Source organism: Erythrolamprus reginae, chromosome 8 (genome assembly GCF_031021105.1).
Source record: "Erythrolamprus reginae isolate rEryReg1 chromosome 8, rEryReg1.hap1, whole genome shotgun sequence".
NCBI lineage: Eukaryota > Metazoa > Chordata > Lepidosauria > Squamata > Dipsadidae > Erythrolamprus > Erythrolamprus reginae.
The window spans coordinates 12,510,304-12,530,994 of record NC_091957.1 but is presented as its reverse complement, the minus strand read 5'-3'; the positions used below and the strand labels follow the sequence as shown (position 1 = coordinate 12,530,994).

General features: G+C 43.8%; 1 protein-coding gene across 1 annotated transcript in view; it reads right to left on the bottom strand.

Annotated features, from left to right (window-relative positions):
- Positions 1–20,224, bottom strand: part of GPSM1 (G protein signaling modulator 1) — an 82,781-nt gene extending 62,557 nt beyond the window's left edge. The window contains exons 1-6 of the mRNA XM_070758881.1: positions 20,158–20,224; positions 8,627–8,851; positions 7,799–7,934; positions 4,898–5,043; positions 3,498–3,621; positions 814–929 (exon numbers count right to left, since the gene is read on the bottom strand). Of these exons, the coding sequence (XP_070614982.1) occupies positions 814–929; positions 3,498–3,621; positions 4,898–5,043; positions 7,799–7,934; positions 8,627–8,851; positions 20,158–20,213 (803 nt within the window). The 5' untranslated portion in view covers positions 20,214–20,224. The remainder of the gene's footprint in view (positions 1–813; positions 930–3,497; positions 3,622–4,897; positions 5,044–7,798; positions 7,935–8,626; positions 8,852–20,157) is intronic.
- Positions 20,225–20,691: the final 467 nt, after the last annotated feature.

Here is a 20,691-nt window from a genome sequence, read left to right as displayed (position 1 = left end):
GTGAGAGGGAAGGAGAGAGAGAGGAAGAGAGAGAAACAGATAGAAAAAAGAGAGGAAGGAAAAGAGAAAGAAAAAGAATGGGAGTAAGGAAGAGAGAAAGAAAATCAAAATCTAGTTTGAAACTAGCTCAACTATTTAAGTGGCATTTTGATATTGATAGAGTTGCCCTATTATGAGCTCACTGTTATAGACACACAGTGCAGTATTTTATTTTGAAATTCTCTGAGGCAAAACAGGGTGGGTTTTTTATTTGTTTGTTTGTTTGTTTGTTTGTTTGTTTGTTTGTTTGTTTATTTATTTATTTATTTTTTATTTTTTATTATTTATTATTTATTATTTATTATTTATTATTTATTATTTATTATTTATTATTTATTATTTATTATTTATTATTTATTATTTATTATTTATTATTTATTATTTATTATTTATTATTTATTATTTATTATTTATTATTTATTATTTATTATTTATTATTTATTATTTATTATTTATTATTTATTATTTATTTATTTATTATTTATTATTTATTATTTATTATTTATTATTTATTATTTATTATTTATTATTTATTATTTATTATTTATTATTTATTATTTATTATTTATTTCTGTGCCGCCCAGTCCCGAACGGACTGCCGCTCAGACACTATACTTTTCTGCCCACCCCAAAAAAAAAATAGAGGGAACACTGTTCAGGACAGTAGCTAAATAATTGAGAAGACACATGACCCCTCCGCTGATCTACTGCCACGAATCCAAACAGGTCGGATCAGAAGGGTCCTTGTCTTCTCTTGAGAGACCCACCGCTTACTTGTAATACTCCGCGGCAATATCGAAGCTTCCCAGGAAGATGTGAGCATTGGCCAAATTGCTGTACGCTCTCCTCTCCGCGGCTCGGTCTCCAAATTCCTTAGCAATGTTCAGTCGCTGAAATGGATAAAGTCATTGGTATCACTGCAGGGATATATCAGGTTTAACAAATTAACAGAGCTGGAAGGATCCTTATAAGTCATCTAGTCCAGTGGTCCCCAATGTTTTTTCCACCAGGGACCAGTTTCAGCAAGACAATTTTTCTACGGCCCAGTGGGGGCAGAAAGGGGCGTGGTTGGGGGCGGGATTAAGCATGGGGGTGCTGGTCCTCCCCGCCCCTCTTTCCCTCCATCGTCCTGTGGCCGGCAGAACCTGCCTCCCAAGCCCTCTTGCCCAGCGGGAGCTAAGCGCTGGAGAGAGGGGGTCAAGCTGGCCCTCCTGCCTCCCCCCAGCCAAAAACGCAAAAGCGCCCCACGGCAGAAGCCAAAAGAGGCTTGAGCCTCTCAGTCCTTCCTGCCCCTCTGTCCCATCCATCGTCCTGTGGCCGGCAGAACCTGCCTCCCGAGGCCTCTTGCCCGGCGGGAGGTGAAGCGCTGGAGGGAGGGGGTGGCGGAATGAGGGCCGGCAGCTGCTGACTCCACGGACCGGTGCAACATGCCCCGCGGCCCGGTACTGGTCCGCGGCCCGGTGGTTGGGGACCCCTGATTCTAGTCCAACCCCCTACGGTACGTCCCATGCAAACCCACATAGTTAAAGAATACTTCCCCCTCCCTTGATTAGTGCAGGTAACATTGTCCAATTGTGTGTTGGTACAGTGATACCTCGTCTTACAAACGCCTCGTCATACAAACTTTTCGAGATACAAACCCGGGGTTTAAGATTTTTTTGCCTCTTCTTACAAACTATTTTTACCTTACAAACCCACTGCCACCACTGTGATGCACCGCCTCCGGACTTCCATTGCCAGCAAAGCACCCATTTCTGCGCTGCTGGGATTCCCCTGAGGCTCCCCTCCATGGGAACCCCCACCTCTGGACTTCTGTGTTTTTGCGATGTTGCAGGGGAATACCAGCACGGGAATCCCAGCAGCGCAAAAACAGGCGCTTCGCTGGCAACGGAAGTCCGGAGGTGGGGTTTCCCAGCGAGGGGAGCCTCAGTGAAATTGCAGCATTGCAAAAACACAGAAGTCCGGAGATGGGGTTTCCCATGGAGGGGAGCCTCGGGGGAATCCCAGCAGTGTAAAAACGGGTGCTTCAGCTGGCAAAAGGGGTGAATTTTGGGCTTGCACGCATTAATTGCTTTTCCGTTGATTCCTATGGGAAACATTGTTTCATCTTACAAACTTTTCACCTTAAGAACCTCGTTCCAGAACCAATTAAGTTTGTAAGACAAGGTATCACTGTATATTGTTATAAGAAAATGTCTTTAAGCTTTGGCAAAAACTTGCAGAGACATTCTTGGTTCCCATGGGTTGCCTTGGGCAATGTGTGGAGCCTGCATTCCAATTCCTCTCCCCTCCCGTCTGGTTCATAGGCAAGCACGCTTCAAATGTGGCAAGACTGTTGTAATAAATCTTTTAAGTGTGGCTCCCAACAGATCTTTGTAAGGGTCCGCATGGCCCTCATTCCCATCTCCCTCCTCACATATGCTGTAGGATCTCTACAATGGGTCAAAAAGGAGCCACTCGACCTCCAGCCTATTTCTATTTTTTAATGCTTTATTTATTCAATTTTTCATTTTAAAAACATCACGATCTCTTATATTATTTCCGGTCACAATTCAAAGTGTTGGCTATGACCTTTAAAGCCCTGCATGGCATTGGACCACAATATCTCCGGGACCGCCTACTGCCGCACGAATCCCAGCGACTGATAAGGTCCCACAGAGTGGGCCTTCTCCGTGTCCCGTCAACTAAACAATGTCGTTTGGCGGGACCCAGGGAAAGAGCCTTCTCTGTGGTGGCCCCGGTCCTCTGGAACCAACTCCCCCCGGAGATTAGAACTGCCCCCACCCTTCCTGTCTTTCGTAAACTACTCAAGACTCACTTATACCGCCAGGCATGGGGGAGTTGAGACACCTTTCCCTCAGGCTTTTTTAATACTTTGTTTTATGTTTGGTATGAATGTGCTGTTTGGTTTTTTAAATAATGATAGGGTTTTATATGCATCTTAAAACCCACCGCTGCCGTCAGGCATGGGGGAACTGAGATATACTTTCCCGCTAGGCCTCTACAATTTATGCATGGTATGTTTGTATGTATGTCTGGTTTTATAATAAGGGTTTTTTAGTTGTTTTAGTATTGGATTGTTACATGCTGTTTTTATCACTGTTGTTAGCCGGCCCGAGTCCACGGAGAGGGGCGGCATACAAATCCAATAAATAAATGAATAAATGAATTAATTAATTAATTAATTAATTAATAATATCCATTCTATAATCTATTATTGTTATTTATATATACAGTATATTTACATACATTATTCATATTTACACGGTTCCAATTTTCGTATGTTCTTTCACATCACATAGTTTTTAATTTGTTTTCCATTCAATTATAACATTTATTCCAAGGTTCATAATATTCTGTGCTGTTTAGTCCCATCGTCAGCCTATCCATTTCTGTTCATCCATATATTTTATCTACGACTATGTTTTCTGGTGGCACTACATTGTTTTCTATTTTACCTGCTTATGGAAGACGATCGCTTTGCTGAAGTTGCCCAACAGGTAGTGGGCATTGCCAAGGTTCCCGTAAGCCCGGCCCTGCGCAGCTCTGTCAGCCAACTCCTTCACGAGGGAAAGGTTCTTCCTACATATAAGCCAGGAAAAAAAGGGGGGGAGGAGTGTAAGACTTTCCACTCACAATATTTCTGGAGATCAGCAGTTGCAACTTTACCATGAGGCAGTACTTCCCAAAACAATTTTACGCCAAAATTGGGTAAAAATGATTTCCCCCCCCCTTGGGTAACAAACACACAAACTGTTGTGGTTGGCTCTGGCCCAGTTCCTGCCCCAGGGAATGGGGAGGTGGATGCAGGGGAAAATTCAACATGTCACAGGTCTGTGTTACTGCTGACGGAATCAGTTCAGAGTTTAGTTTCCTCGGACGAAGAAGAAGGTGGGAGTGACTCGGTAGAGGAGGGCTTGGCACACAGCCCAGGCAGTCAATCTCCCTTATCTTCTATAGCTTCAGATGATGACATGTTGGACCCACGCAAGCACAGGATTATGCGTAGAAGAGACCAAGTAAGAACATATTACAGGAAATAAGGGAGGCCACCTGTGTTTGGGTGGGGCTCCAGTAATTAGGGCTGCTGCTATAAATAGCAGCAGCCGGGTTTGGCCATTGTGGAAGAATATCTGTTGCAGTTTCATCAGGAATCTTGTGTACTGGACATTGTTGCTTTTTCACGCCTTTGAAACCAAAGCAGTGTGTGTGTCTCCCTTCGTTGGAAGAAGAAGGGGTGTGAAGTTTCTCCACAGCTGCTGGCTAAGTACTTAATGGCTGCTTAAGGGAAAGAGTTTTGGGAAGAGTGCTCTTTGCAATACAAAAAGAGTGCTTAGTTTATTTTGACTTTTGTGATAAAGAACATTGTTTTGAATTTTCAAACGTGTGTGTGTCTGAAATTTGTATCCTTGAATTTTCGGGAGGCTTCTATCAGAGAGCCCGGCAGAACACAAACCAGGTTGGGTAAATTAACTTAAAAGTTGGCATAGATATGTTCAAAATTCTCCCAAAGTACTCCGACGGTAGTGTTAAGTGACATAAAAAAAACCCTCCACTCAGTGATATTCTTTTTGTAACACAGGTAGTCCTCAAGTTATGACCATTCTTTCAGCAACCACTCAAAGTTACGACTGGGCTGAAGGAAAAAGACTTACGACAAAGTGCGATAAGACTTCCCAATTTGGGGAAACAAAAGGAAAAGTTTGAGAAGCCCCCATCATAAGCTTTGCTTGGTTCTCTTGGTTGCAACCCAGGAGAGCTCCTGGGAAGATTGTGAGTGCACAAGGACCACCCAGAATATTGTGGGGCCTCGAGGAGACCCCCATTCCTCTCCAGCTGGAGAAGACCCCTCACTCACTCGTAAAATTCAGATGCATTTTGCAGAGCCTCTTGAATCTCCTGGGGCAGCTGGCCTGGTTCCTCCTGGGGCAGGGTCCACAAAGCCTCCTTGCCTTTGGCATGGTAGACATTGCCGATGTTATACAGTGCTCGAGCCTCCCCCACCTATCAAAAAAAAAAAGGAAAGAGCTCATGGGGTGGGATCCCTCAAATGATTGCCACATTCATAGACCTATCACTGCTCACAGTCACTCATGCCCTCATCACCTCGAGGTTCGACTACTGTAATGCTCTCTACATGGGGCTACCTTTGAAAAATGTTCGGAAACTTCAGATCGTGCAGAATGCAGCTGCGAGAGAAATCATGGGCTTCCCAAGGCATGCCCATGTTACACCAACACTCCGCTGTCTGCATTGGTTGCCGATCAGTTTCCGGTCACAATTCAAAGTGTTGGTTATAAAGCCCTTCATGGCATCGGACCAGAATATCTCCGGGACCGCCTTCTGCCGCACGAATCCCAGTGACTGGTTAGGTCCCACAGTGTTGGCCTTCTCTGGGTCCCGTCGACTAAACAATGTCATTTGGCGGGACCCAGGAGAAGAGCCTTCTCTGTGGCGGCCCCGACCCTCTGGAACCAGCTACCCCCAGATATCAGAGTTGCCCCCACCCTCCTTGCCTTTCGCAAGCTCCTTAAAACCCACCTCTGTCGTCAGGCATGGAGGAATTGAAATATTTCCCTTCCCCCTAGGCTTATGGAATTTATACATGGTATGCTTGGTTGTATGATTGATTGCGGCAGAAGACGGTCCCGGAGATATGGCTCCGCATGCCACCTAGTTTGCCGTCGCTGTGATAGATCCTAACTGTGGTTAAGTCAGGCTGGAACTGAATTTCCCATGCTCAAAACAATACAGAAAGTCCCCCCCCCACACACATTTCAATCATCTTCCAAACAACACATACATACCAAACATAAAATATAAAGAGCCTGGGGGAAAGGTGTCTCAACTCCCCCATGCCTGGCGGTATAGATGGGTCTTGAGTAGTTTACGAAAGATGAGGAGGGGGGGCAGTTCAAGCTATCTTTCCCCCTTTCCCCTCACATACACATAGTTTAAAATGGGTGAACAGTGCAGTCAGGCGGTAGGGAAAGCAAGTAGGATGCTTGGCTGCATAGCTAGAGGTATAACAAGCAGGAAGAGGGAGATTATGATCCCACTATATAGAATGCTGGTGAGACCACATTTGGAATACTGTGTTCAGTTCTGGAGACCTCACCTACAAAAAGATATTGACAAAATTGAACGGGTCCAAAGACGGGCTACAAGAATGGTGGAAGGTCTTAAGCATAAAACGTATCAGGAAAGACTTAATGAACTCAATCTGTATAGTCTGGAGGACAGAAGGAAAAGGGGGGACATGATCGAAACATTTAAATATATTAAAGGGTTAAATAAGGTCCAGGAGGGAAGTGTTTTTAATAGGAAAGTGAACACAAGAACAAGGGGACACAATCTGAAGTTAGTTGGGGGAAAGATCAAAAGCAACATGAGAAAATATTATTTTACTGAAAGAGTAGTAGATCCTTGGAACAAACTTCCAGCAGATGTGGTAGATAAATCCACAGTAACTGAATTTAAACATGCCTGGGATAAACATATATCCATCCTAAGATAAAATACAGAAAATAGTATAAGGGCAGACTAGATGGACCATGAGGTCTTTTTCTGCCGTCAGACTTCTATGTTTCTATGTTTCTATGTTTATAGTAGTTTATAGTTTATTACATTTGTATGCCGCCCCTCTCCGAAGACTCGGAGACATGCAGTTTGATTGCTCGTTTTGTTCCACCCCATGTCCCCCTCCTCACTTTTAGCCTTTGACAGCAGGATGCAGGGCAGACCTGACAACTGCTGTAGTGTCGGGATGGGGAAAACTCTCCTCCCCCATCCAAAACGGCATTCAGAAATTTACTGATATACTATAGGTCAGTGAAACGCAGGGCCAGGTGGGTGAGCCCACCTGATTGTCAGAGCAAACCGGTTCGCTCCCAGCTGATCATTGGAGCAACTGGTTCGCCTGAATTGGTCCAAACTGGTAGAATCCCACCCCTGGGCTTAACTGAAGCAATGTGAAAACAGCTTCTTTGCAGCCAATCGAGTGTGCAATTGCTCAAGCCCCCACCCTCACTCTGCAAAACGTGCCAATGTTCAAGAGGGCTAAAAGCTACTACAGTGATACCTCGTCTTACAAACGCCTCGTCATACAAACTTTTCGAGATACAAACCCGGGGTTTAAGATTTTTTTGCCTCTTCTTACAAACTATTCTCACCTTACAAACCCACCACGGCAGCTGGGATGCCCCGCCTCTGGACATCCGTTGCCAGCGAAGCACCCGTTTTTGTGCTGCTGGGATTCCCCTGAGACTCCCCTCCATGGGAAACCCCACCTCCGGGCTTCCGTGTTTTTGTGATGCTGCAGGGAAATCACAGCAGCACAAAAATGGGCGCTTTGCTGAGAATGGAAGTCCAGAGGTGGGGTTTCCCAGCGAGGGGAGCCTCAATGAAATCGCAGCATCGCAAAAACACAGAAATCCAGAGGTGGGGTTTCCCATGGAGGGGAGCCTCAGGGGAATCCCAGCAGCACAAAACAGGCGCTTAGGCTGGCAAAAGGGGTGAATTTTGGGCTTGCACACATTAATCGCTTTTCCATTGATTCCTATGGGAAACATTGTTTCGTCTTACAAACTTTTCACCTTAAGAACCTCATCCTGAAACCAATTAAGTTTGTAAGACAAGGTATCACTGTACCTCGCAACTGTGTGAGGCTGAGGGGGTTTCCTCTCCGCTCTTCCCCACCTAATCCTGCTGTTTCCCTGCTCTGAGAGGCTGGATGGTCGCTGAGTGGTCCCCTTCCTACCTTGTCTCCTTGCTCCTGTGAGATGTCCAGATGCCTCTGGCAACAAACCAAGGCTTCGTCAAACTGACCCAGGATTTTCAGCGTGTTGCCAAGATTGCCGCTGGCTTTGCCCTCTCCGATCCGATCGCCGATGGTTCTGCGGGCATTGGGAAAAGATTCCAAGTTTGAGTTTCTCTTGGAAGGGAGTCAAGTGGAAGTAAGGAATGGCTGGCTGAATGGGTGGGCTTAGAGAGACATAGACTTCCTCAAAGTTCCAATTTATTAACAGAGCCATGTTGGCATATCTGTGAGAAACCCGAATCTGAAGTCCCGTGGGTTTCTCCACCCAGTTTAAAGTTCACTCCCTTGTTCCCCGCCCACAAGTCCATCACGTAGACCAGTCTCCTTCATGCCAATGTGTCTCTTACTTCCATCAACTTCCGGGCAGGTGTAGAACAAAGGATGACCTTGAGAATCCAGAAGGAATTTGTTATGGCTACACTTCTACACTCCCCCATGCAGCAACCCCTTCCAAATCCCCACAGCACTATTACAGTCTAATGCAGTGTTTCCCAACCTTGGCAACTTGAAGATATCTGGACTTTAACTCCCAGAATTCCCCCGCCAGCATTCGCTGGCTGGGGAATTCTGGGAGTTGAAGTCCAAATATATTCAAGTTGCCAAGGTTGGGAAACACTGGTCTAATGCATAATATGTGGCAGGCCAGAAGTCTCCAAATCAAACGCTGGCTTTGGCCTGACATAGTGTGATGGGTCGTTTGCGAGCAAGCAAGCAAGCACATTTCTATTTGTGACCTGGTAGGGAAGGTAAGATATCACCCCTGCTTACCTGGCCAGCATGAGATCGTGTTTATGGTACTCCAAAGCTTTGGCATAGTCCTTCAGATAGAAGTAAGCGTTGCCCAGTTGGCTGTAAATGGCGCTGAGGGTCTTGAGATCCTCCGTCCCCACCTTAACTGCATGTTCGAAGAGGGCGGTTCCGGAGGGGAAATCCCCTGCCTTGCATGCCCGCTCTCCTTCCAGAGCTAATTCCAAGCACGAGGCCTCCATTCTCCTAATGGAAACAAACAAACAATTTTGGTCAAAACGCCACTTTCTATAAATTCTTCACTTGTGCCTGAGAAGCTGTCTAGGCTTATGAGCAACTGGGAAGGGGAAGGGGGGCTAACAACAGACCTACAAGCAGTGAAGGGCTACCAAAATTTTTACTACCCCACTGTGGGCGTGGCTTATGCATTTTCTTTCAACATATGAGCCGGGACGGCGCAGCAGGTAGAGTGCTGTACTGCAGGCCACTGAAGCTGACTGTAGATCTGTAGGTCAGCGGTTCAAATCTCATCACCGGATCAAGATTGACTCAGCCTTCCATCCTTCCGAGGTGGGTCAAATGAGGACCTGGATTTTTGGGGGCAATGTGCTGGCTCTGTTTAAAAAATGCTATTGCTAACATGTTGTAACCCGCCCAGAGTCTAAGGAGAAGGGCGGCATAAAAATCAAATAAATAAATAAACATCTTTCAGTGCAGCTTTGGGTCTCCTGCGTGTGTGCATGCGTGTCCCAGAGTATTTTTGCTTCCGGGTCCCGTCAACTAAACAATGTCAGTTGGCGGGATCCAGGGGAAGAGCCTTCTCTGTGGCGGCCCCAGCCCTCTGGAACCAACTCCCCCCAGAGATTAGAATTGCCCCCACCCTCCTCGCCTTTTGTAAGCTCCTTAAAACCCACCTCTGCCGTCAGGTATGGGGGAACTGAGATACTCTTTCCCCCTAGGCCTTTACAATTTATGCATGGTATGTTTGTTTGTAGGTACGATTGGTTTTAAAATAAGGGGTTTTTAGTTGTTGTAGTATTGGATTTACATGCAGTTTTTATTATTGTTGTTAGCCGCCCCGAGTCTACGGAGAAGGTCGGCATATAAATCCAATAAATAAATAAATAAATAAATAAATAAAATCTTGCGAGGGAAAACACATGCAAGATTTGGGCAACTTGTTTGTTTCTGTGCATGCTGAATATTTTAACAGGAGGAGAAGCAAAAAACACACAGGGGTGCACACGTGCAAGAGAACCAAAGCTAGATGCACAGCGCAGCAATTGCTACCAGTGCGCCGTTCTTCACCGTATCGGTAGCAGTCCACTACCGCTTTCAAGGCTAGGAGTGGGTGAGTTATTCTGTTATTCCTAAACATTTAATGAACTCCTACAACATGTGGTCAAACAGTATCGACAAACACGGCCCTTCAACTGTGCAAAACGATCCCATTAAAAGCCTTTTCAGTTTCTTCTTTGCTGTTAATAAATTCAGCCTTGTTCTCAGACAGAAGCTGTACTGATTTTCAATAAATACTGCAGAAGAAGGAAGATTAAGATTAAATAAAGTAAGGGAAACATGCTATTAAGCAACAGCTATTATTAAGCTATTAAGACGGAGTGGCTGTGGGTTTTTGCCTCCCAAGGACAATTCCATCTGTCCGTCCATTACCCTGGGGGGGGAATTATTGACCCCCTCAGAGAGGGTCCGCAACTTGGGCGTCCTCCTCGATCCACAGCTCACATTAGAAAACCATCTCTCAGCTGTGGCGAGGGGGGCGTTTGCCCAGGTTCGCCTGGTGCACCAGTTGCGGCCCTATCTGGACCGGGACTCATTGCTCACAGTCACTCATGCCCTCATCACCTCGAGGTTCGACTACTGTAATGCTCTCTACATGGGGCTACCTTTGAAAAGTGTTCGGAAACTTCAGATCGTGCAGAATGCAGCTGCGAGAGCAGTCATGGGCTTACCTAGGTACGCCCATGTTTCACCATCACTCCGCAGTCTGCATTGGCTGCCGATCAATTTCCGGTCACAATTCAAAGTGTTGGTTATGACCTTTAAAGCCCTTCATGGCATCGGACCAGAATATCTCCGAGACCGCCTCCTGCCACACGAATCCCAGCGACCGATTAGGTCCCACAGAGTGGGCCTTCTTCGGGTCCCGTCAACTAAACAGTGCCGGTTGGCGGGTCCCAGGGAAGAGCCTTCTCTGTGGTGGCGCCGGCTCTCTGGAACCAACTCCCCCTGGAGATTAGAACTGCCCCTACTCTTCCTGCCTTCCGAAAACTCCTTAAGACTCACCTTTGCCGTCAGGCATGGGGAAACTAAACATCTCCCCTGGGCATGTTAATTTATACATGGTATGCTTGTGTGTGTGTTTGCTACAACATGGGGTTTTTCTTAAATCGTTAAATATTTTAATTAATTGGATTGTTGTGACTGTTTTTACTTGTTGTGAGCCGCCCCGAGTCTTCGGAGAGGGGCGGCATACAAGTCCAACTAATAAATAAATAAATAAATAAATAAATAAACAGCGTGACAAAATATTTGCCAACATTGATTTCTTTTTTAAAAAAAATAAATCTCAGTAGAATATTGATTCGGCCTGAAAACAGCTTAGAGGTTGGACCACATAACACGTAGGTGGACTCAGGACAAATAGGTAGGTGGGACCAATTGATCAGAATGACAGCCACTTAAAACTAACTCAGATTCAGTATCAGTCAAGATAAAAGACTCTTTGTGCATTTATTGATTTATTTGTTTTTTAGCAGCCGCCAAATCCTGCAAGTGGATCTGCATTTAAGAGCCATCAAACCTGGTGGACGCTCGCCAGGAAATTTAACTAAGGAGGAAATTCAAATTTTTGAGAATCAGAGAATCTGGAATAGTTGGAAGCAGTATTGGGTTGCTACCGGTACGGTGGAGGCCGAGGTGGGCAACAGGCAGGATGGGGTGGAACAAAGTTCCACCGGCGGAAATGAGGATACGTGCTCAGTTCCAGCTGATTGGCGGCTGTCACTTCCTGGATTACTGGTCTCGGCTCAGCTCTCTTTTTTTCCCCTGCTGCTGCTACTGCGTCTGCGCTCCTTGCTTTTTTCCTCTTTCCTCCTTCCTGGCCTCGGACGAGCTTCCCTCTCTCCTGCCTGGCTTCCCTCCAGCCTCACGCGGCCACCTCCCGCCTGAGGTGCAAGCAGAAGGCGTGGGTGGAAGCGGCGCTGGCAGCATTTATGCTTCTGGCAGCACCGGTTCGCCTAGCTACCCAGCCTGAGACAGGGGGGCGATCCAGGAAGGAAAGCGGGGCAAACACAAAGCAAATTGTCACCCCAGCAAGCGACACTGGTAAGGTTGTACGTCGAGAACTTAACAGTTCACTTGAACAATGATAATCGTTGAAGCCACTCCCACCTGGTCACATGGCCGGCAAGCCACTCCTACCCAGTCACATGTACACTAGGCCACACCCCCAAAATAAGCCACACCCATAGTAAAAATTTTGGCTGCCCATTACTGGATGGAGGGCACACCGGTAGCGCATGGTGCACTGTGTGCTCAGCTTCGGTTCTTTTGCATGTGTGCACACGTGTCCCAGCAAATTTTGCTTTGTTCGCATGCACAGAAGCAAAACCTCATGAAGGGACGCACATGTGCGAGATATTTCAGCGATTTTTTTTGCTTCCATGCATGTTAGTCTCAGATTTAACCATGAAAGTCAACTGGGTGGCCATGAGCCAGTCACTTTTTCTCAGTCCAGCCCACTTCACAGGGTTGTGGGACAAAAAGAAGGAGGGAGGCGTATTAGGTATGCTTGCCGCCTTGAATTATATGCAAAAATAATGAAGGCAAGATATAAATACATTTTTTAAAATGCACAACATATTATTTGTTTTGGCCACCAGGAGCCAAATCTGCCACAATTGGCCTTAAATATAACCCTAAACCCCTGATTCTGGTTTGGAAGCCATCATGTTGGTCCTTAGCACAAACCAACAAACATGGCACACCCTTCGAATCCAGCCACTTTCCGACATTTCGTACTTTGGGTAGAGTTGCAAAACATTTCCAAATTCTGAGTGAAGTTATCATGCCCCAAACCTCACTGGACCAGAAATACTTTATTCCAGGACCATTGCTACTTATATCTGGTTGTAACTACTTAACCCACAATTCTCTAAATTTTTCTTAGGGAACAAACCTCTGCCTTTACCACCTGCCTAGCTGTGGTTGAGGATTATGGGAGGCGAATTCATTTGGAAGGTGAGCATGAAAAAAGCTGCTTGGAGATCTTGAGATCAGAAATATTTTTGTTGGGTATAATGCCAGGAGGGTTATGATAAAGGGGTACACATACAGTATTTCATTTTGCATGTATTGACAGCAGCAAGAATTGCATTTGCACAATATTGGAAAAATGAGAACCATATGAGAATGTAATTCAGAATAATTTTAGACTGTGCAGAGATGGACTGATTGACTTTAAAAATAAAAGACAAAGAACACACAGATATGGAATAGATTTTATGAGTAGTTGGAGATAAGAGGTAGAAATTAGATGACGAAGGATTATTGCTATGTATTAATCAAATATAAAGATGGTTTATAATTATAAATACGCTGATAATTAACAGAATTATAAATAAGAGAATATAAATATAAAAGAATATAAAGAGAAATTTAGCCAAAACTATTCCGATATTGTTAGCGATATATGTGTCAATATTTCTATTTGTTCTTTGTTTTTCGTTTGTAAATGATACACTCTGACAATGCACTGATTTCAAAATGTTTATTAATTTTAAAAAACAAAAAGAAAATAAGAATACAGTGATCCCTCGATTATCGCGAGGGTTCCGTTACAAGACCCCTCGCGATAATCGATTTTTCACGATGTAGGGTTGCGGAAGTAAAAACACCATCTGCGCATGCGCGCCCTTTTTTTTCTATGGCCGCGCATGCGTAGATGGTGGAGTTTGTGTTTCCCGCCACCCACGCAAAGGGGAAACCCCGATTCGGCTCCTCGCTGCTGCTGCGCTACCGAGCAGATCAGCTGCTGGGCGGCCGAAGGAACCTTCCCTGGGTCTTCCCCGTCTTGCTGGCGGGCGGGCGAGCGGCGGGCATCAGCGAGGAGCCGGGGTTTCCCCTTTGCGTGGGCGGCCGGGAAGACCCAGGTTGGGGGTTCGGGGGGGTGCTGGGAAGCCCCCCAGGCCGGCTGTGACCTTTTAAAACAGCCGCGCCGCTTCCCAGCTGAGTCCTGAAGCCAAATGCGGAAGTGGTGTTTTTTTTAATTAATATTTTTTTAAAAATCGCGATATAGCGTTTCGCGAAGATCGAGATCGCGAAACTCGAGGGATCACTGTACTGGTATAAATTTAACAGTGGCTCTCCTGAACGAGTACTTAGCTCAGGGAGCTCCATGGTCAGCCTTGAAGAGGGGAGACGCTTTTTTGCAACAGGCTCTCCATAAAGTTGATCCCATTTATGACAATTAAGTCTTTCGAAAAACACGCCTCTCTTTCCCCCTGCATTCTTGGAGCAATTCAAGGAGAAACACGACGACCTTCGCGGAGCAACAAAGCTGGAGGTTTCCAAAGGGAAAACAGCCACTTCTGGAAACAAACCTCAGCAAACATGTGGAAAAACAAGCTGCTGTATTTACTTAAGGCAGTTGAGGCCAACGTTAGGAGCCCAGGACGATTTGGCACAGCCCGTGGGCTCTTGTCGGTTGATTACAGGCTCCGCTGAGGACCAACCGCCAGAGAAGCACCGGCGAATCCAAGAAAAACAAGCAAAGAAGAAACATGCTGGGAGAACCAGCCACGTTTCATGTGGCTGGACGTGGCACCCCGTGGCATTGCCAAAACACTCCTCTCTGGCGCTGAGCTAAGGTTTGCCCCAGGAAGGACGACCGGGGAGCCTCCTGCTCTCCCGCTTTTGAGACCAAATGAATATTTTCCTCTTTTTAAAAATATGCCACTGTGGACAGCAAACATCCTGCAAATTTGTATGTGTCATCACAAGTTCTCTTTGGAAGAGAATATATTATCTCTCTGGGCACAACAATACTGTATTTTCCACATTTTCCGTATTTTATAAAACACATCTCTTCACCCCAAAAGAGACTGAAAATTTGGGGGCGTCTTATACCCTGAATGTAGTTTTTTCTAAGTTTTCCCCCCAACCCTAACAAAGCTTGCAGGCTTTTTTTTCATTGCTACTCTCTCCAAAGGTTTTTTTCCCCAGCCCTAAGTTTTTGCAGGCTTGTTTTCATTGCTGCTTTTTTTAAAATTCATTTGTCCAATACACAAATACATAGGAAGAAAAGTAGACATGTGGTAATATATATAAGGGTAAAAGTGAACTTAGAGGAGAGGATATATGAAAGGAAGACAGGTGAAAGAAAGGAAAGACAATTGGACAGGGAACGAAAGGCACACCAGTGCACTTATGTACGCCCCTTACTGGCCTCTTAGGAACCTGGAGAGGTCACTCGTGGAGAGTCTAAGGGACAAATGTTGGGGGTTAGGGGTTGACACAATTGAGTCCAGTAATGAGTTCCACGCTTCGATAACTCGATTGTTGAAATCATATTTTTTACAGTCAAGTTTGGAGCGGTTCGTATTAAGTTTGAATCTGTTGCATGCTCAGGTTCCTAAGAGGTCAGTAAGGGGCGTACATAAGTGCACCAGTGCGCCTTTCGCCCCCTGTCCAATTGTCTCTCCTTATCTCATATCTCATATATCTTTTCTTCCTTTCATATATCTTCTCCTCTATTTTTATATCTTTTCTTCTATCCTTTTCTTTATATATATAATACTATATGTCTATTCTCTTCAATATGTATTGTGTATTGGACAAAATTAATAAAAAAATAAAAAAAATTAAAAAGTAAAAATTTGGGCAACCGCTTTTGATGGTCAGTTGCTCCAGAAATCAAAAATAGACAACATTCCAGTTGGGAGCCAAGGACAACTCTTGGTCATTTCAGTGTGGTTAGAAATGAGACAAAAATCTGTTTTCTAAGCCTTTTTGGGTCTTCGGATATATTATTTTTTTCCCTTTTGGTGGGGGAACTGACGATATTTTAAAACCCTGGCTCAGGACAAGTGCTAAATTACAGTTCACATTTCCCTCCCGCTGGCCCTGGGCTGTTGGGAATAACATTATTTGAGAGGTTTGGAAAAGCAAGGCTTGTAAGGATCAGCGCAGGCCACAAGTTTCTTGCTGCAAAACCTTCCCTTTCGCAACCCCGGAGAGGTTGTGTGAGCAGGGGTGGATTGCTGCTACCATTGCTACTGGTGCACTGCGCACACAGCTTGTGCAGGAAGCAAAAATGTGTTGAAATCTTGCAAAGAGATGTGCGGGAGAGAGAGATTTAGGCAATTTTTTGCTTCTGCGCATGCGTGAAAGTAAAAAAAATCGCTGAAATCTCACATGCGCTGAAATCTCACATGCGCTGAAATCTCACATGTGTGCACAGAAGCAGAATCGTGTGCCCAAAATTCAGATGCTTGGCAACCAGCTCATATTGATGATGATGATGATGATGATGATGATGATCATGATGATGATCATGATCATGATGATGATGATCATGATGATGATCATGATCATGATCATGATCATGATCATGATCATGATTATTATTATTATTATTATTATTATTATTATTATTATGTCAATACAACTCAGCAAACGAGATCACTATGCTGGATTTCTTATTTCATCACCAGTCGGGCGCTTCCCAAGCACCTAGGACTGCAGATGAAATACAAAATCCAGCATAGTGATCTCGTTTGCTGAGTTGTATTGACATAATAATAATAATAATAATAATCATAATAATAATAATAATAATAATAATCATCATCATCATCATTATTATTATTTATTAGATTTGTATGCCACCTTTCTCCGAAAACTCAGGGCGGTGTAAAACAAAGCGTACAAAACAAATCTAATGCGTTAAAAATTACAGGTAGAAACCCAATATATAAATCAATCAACCAATACAATCAATTCAATGGTTGTGGTGTCACAGGGTGGTATATAATCAACTTTTGCAACCTTCTGACAAGCAAAATGAGGACCCGGATTGTGGGGGCAATAGCCTAACTCTGTTAAAAAGTGCTATTGCTAACATGTTGTAAGCCGCCCTGAGTCTAAAGAGAAGGGCGGCATAAAAAAATCAAATAAATGAATGAATGAATGAATGAACAAATAAATAAATAAATAAATAAAAGCAGAGCTTTCACAGATTCACTTACCATATTTTTTGGAGTATAAGATGCACCTTTTTCCTCCCCTAAAAGAAGGTGAAAATGTTGGGGTGTCTTATGCACCAAATACAGCCATTTTTGGCCTCTCGAAGCCCTACCCAAGCTTTTCGCAAAAATCGGGTGCACATAGATTTGGGAGGCCTGCAGAGTGCTCCTGGGGGCTGGGATAAGGCAAAAATACCCCTGATTTTGCAAACAAAGGGGGGGGAAACCAGGGCATTTTGCCTTCCCCCAGTCCCCGGGAGCACTCTGCAGGCCTCCCAAATCTATGTGCACCCCATTTTTGCAAAATACTGGTAAAAATGGGTCTGGCTTTTTTGAAAAATGGGGTGCACAAAGGGTTTGGAAGGTTTGCAGAAGGCTCCTAAGGGCTGGGGAGAGCAAAAGCTTTTTTTTTCTTACTTACCTCTTTGAAATCTTGGTGCATCTTATAGTTTAATAAATATGGTAATTACTGAGTTACAATGATTCGCTTAACAACTAAGTCATAACATGAGACAAAGCCACTTAAATATCTTACACCTGATAAATTTTGGGTTCAATTGTTGGTTGCATATTATATCCTGCAATTCAATTAATTACTAATCATGGTTTGATGAATAAACTACAATTGGCCTGGTCTACAGGTTTGAGCCACCTGTAACAACCAGTCATATTCTGGCTTAATGCAATGTGTTACATGGGATAAAGAAGTTTTAAAATCTTATTATATTACAAATCACTAGAATGTGCAAAAATGAATAGATCAACACTTGCAATTAAGGAGAAAGAACAAACCAAATATTACATGACATGGGAACTATTTTATCGATGGTTAGTATGTATGCTTGGTTTTTATAATAATGGGTTTTTAATTGTTTTAGTATTGGATTATTATTGTATGCTGTCTTGTTATTGCTGTTAGCTGCCCCGAGTCTTCAGAGAGGGCGGCATACAAATCCAATAAATAAATAAATAAAAATGGAAGTTAAAGATAGAGAAACAAAAGAAAATCAGCGAAATATAGAAAATATGTTAAGAGAGAGAGGTAAACACTATGATTTTTTTTTATGACCATTAGGATTATATTCCTATTTAGAAGATATGTCAAGAAGGAGAAGGGAATGTGTTTATAATGTTCAATATTAGTATTGTAAAATTACAGAAGTAATATTAATGTAAATAATACTGCTGTAAATTTTGATTATGTTTGCACGAAGATACATGTACCCAGATGACACACTGTTTAGTGGAAGATGGAAATATTAGACATAAAAATATTTTTTTTTAAATCTCAATGTTTTCAAGATCTTTTGTGACCAAGTAAGGATGAGACCCCTGCTTGGGGGTTCCTTTTGGGATGGATGGATGGAAAAAGCCTCTTTTAAAAGGGTTCTCCCCACAGTGTCTTGGCTTTAGAGAGAAACAATTTTCAGAAAAACAGAAAGAGTGTTTGGTTGCTGCAACACAACAGTGTGTGACAGCAGTAAAAACAAAAACAAACCCCAAGTCAATCCTAAAATATCTACAGCAGTGTTTCCCAACCTTGGCAACTTGAAGATATTTGGACTTCAACTCCCAGAATTCCCTAGCCAGCAAATGCTGGCTGGGGAATTCTGGGAGTTGAAGTCCAAATATCTTCAAGTTGCCAAGGTTGGGAAACACTGATCTACAGACCCCTCACATCCTAAACATAAATTGTTTTAACTCCTACCCTCAAAACATCACCATAGAGCACTTGCACATCAGAACAACTAGACACAAGGACAGTTGCCTGGGTTTCCCCCCCGAACACCATCATTCTGCCATAGAAATAATTCCCTCACCACTGTCAAACAATTCAATAAGGCTGCATTACTATTAATCTTCTCATCCTTCCCATCACCCATCTCCTCCCACAAATGACTATAGGACTGTAACTTTGTTCCTTGTATCATTACAAACTACAGTATACTGACTGGTTCGTAATATGATTTTATGGCTTATTTGTACCCAGACTATCATTATATTTTCTTTTATCTACACCGAGAGCATATGCACCAAGACAAATTCCTTGTGTGTCCAATCACACCAATAAAGAATCCTGTTCTATTCTGTTCCATTCCCATTCCTTTCTCCTATTCTATTCTATTCTATTCTATTCTGATTTATCTTATATTCTATTCCATCCCTTATTCTATTCTATTCTATTCTGATTTATCTTATATTCTATTCCATCCCTTATTCTATTCTATTCTGATTTATCTTATACAGTATTCTATTCCATCCCTTATTCTATTCTATTCTGATTTATCTTATATTCTATTCCATCCCTTATTCTATTCTATTCTATTCTATTCTGATTTATCTTATATTGTATTCCATCCCTTATTCTATTCTATTCTGATTTATCTTATATTGTATTCCATCCCTTATTCTATTCTATTCTATTCTGATTTATCTTATATTGTATTCCATCCCTTATTCTATTCTATTCTGATTTATCTTATATTGTATTCCATCCCTTATTCTATTCTATTCTGATTTATCTTATATTGTATTCCATCCCTTATTCTATTCTATTCTGATTTATCTTATATTGTATTCCATCCCTTATTCTATTCTATTCTATTCCATTCTATTCCATTCTATTCTGATTTATCTTATATTCTATTCCATCTCTTATTCTATTCTATTCCATGTATGTATAATGTATACATACTGTATGTGTGTAAGTACGTATATATATTCTATTCTATTCCATTCCATTCTGATTTATCTTATATTCTATTCCATTGCCTATTCTATTCTTTTCTATTCTATTCCATTCTATTCCATGTATGTATAATGTATACATACTGTATGCGTGTGTGTAAGTATGTATATGTATTCTATTCTATTCTATTCTAGTCTAGTTTATTCTATTCTAGTCCATTCCATTCCATTCCACCCCTCTTCTATTGGCAATCCAAGTTAAGGGAGACCACTCACCTACGTGACCAATGATGGTTAATGGAGCTTGGCTCGCCCTGCTCGATTCTGCAAGGGTGGCGTGGAAGAGAAGCCGGGGCCCCCTCCCCAAAACGGAGAAGAAGCGCTCATGCCGCCTTAACCTCCCTCCTTCTTCGCGTTCACACGAGCCCTTCAACCGGGAGGAAGGAAACCCAGGCAAACCCAGGCAACTCTCCTCTCCTCCCCCCCCACCGCCTCTGCCCTCGAGGGATCCCCTCCCTCCCTCCGGACGCCTCCCTGCCCAGGGAAGGCGATGCCAGCGGTCCAAGCCCACCCACCACCAAATTCCCTCCTGCGCCTCACCTGGATTGCAGGCGCCCGGCCGATGCCCGCCAAGGGGGCTCCTCCCGCTCGTCCATCCGCCCGGCCAGCGCTGCCCGGGAGAAGGCTAGTCTGCCTGGTCCTCCCCCCCCCCACTTCCACCGCCCTCGACCGTGACGTCAGAGACCCTCCCCTACCCCGCCTCCCCCTCGGAGGAGAGGCCGGCCAGATCAGCTGGAGGGTGGGGAGGGGTCCTCCTGGCCGTCCTTCCTTCCCTGCCCTTCCCTCTCCCCAAGCGGCGCCTCCTTCATGAGGACTGAAAACTCGCCCTGCCCAAGATCTCTAGGCTTTCCTGCCGCTTAGAAAGTGCACGGCGTCCCTGTCCTCGTGTTATCTATCTATCTATCTATCTATCTATCTATCTATCTATCTATCTATCTATCTATCTATCCATTAATTTATTTGTTTATTTGTTATTAGATTTGTATGCCACCCTTCTCCGAGGACTCGGAGCAGCTCACAACAACAATACAGAATAGAATAGAATAGAATAGAATAGAATAGAATAGAATAGAA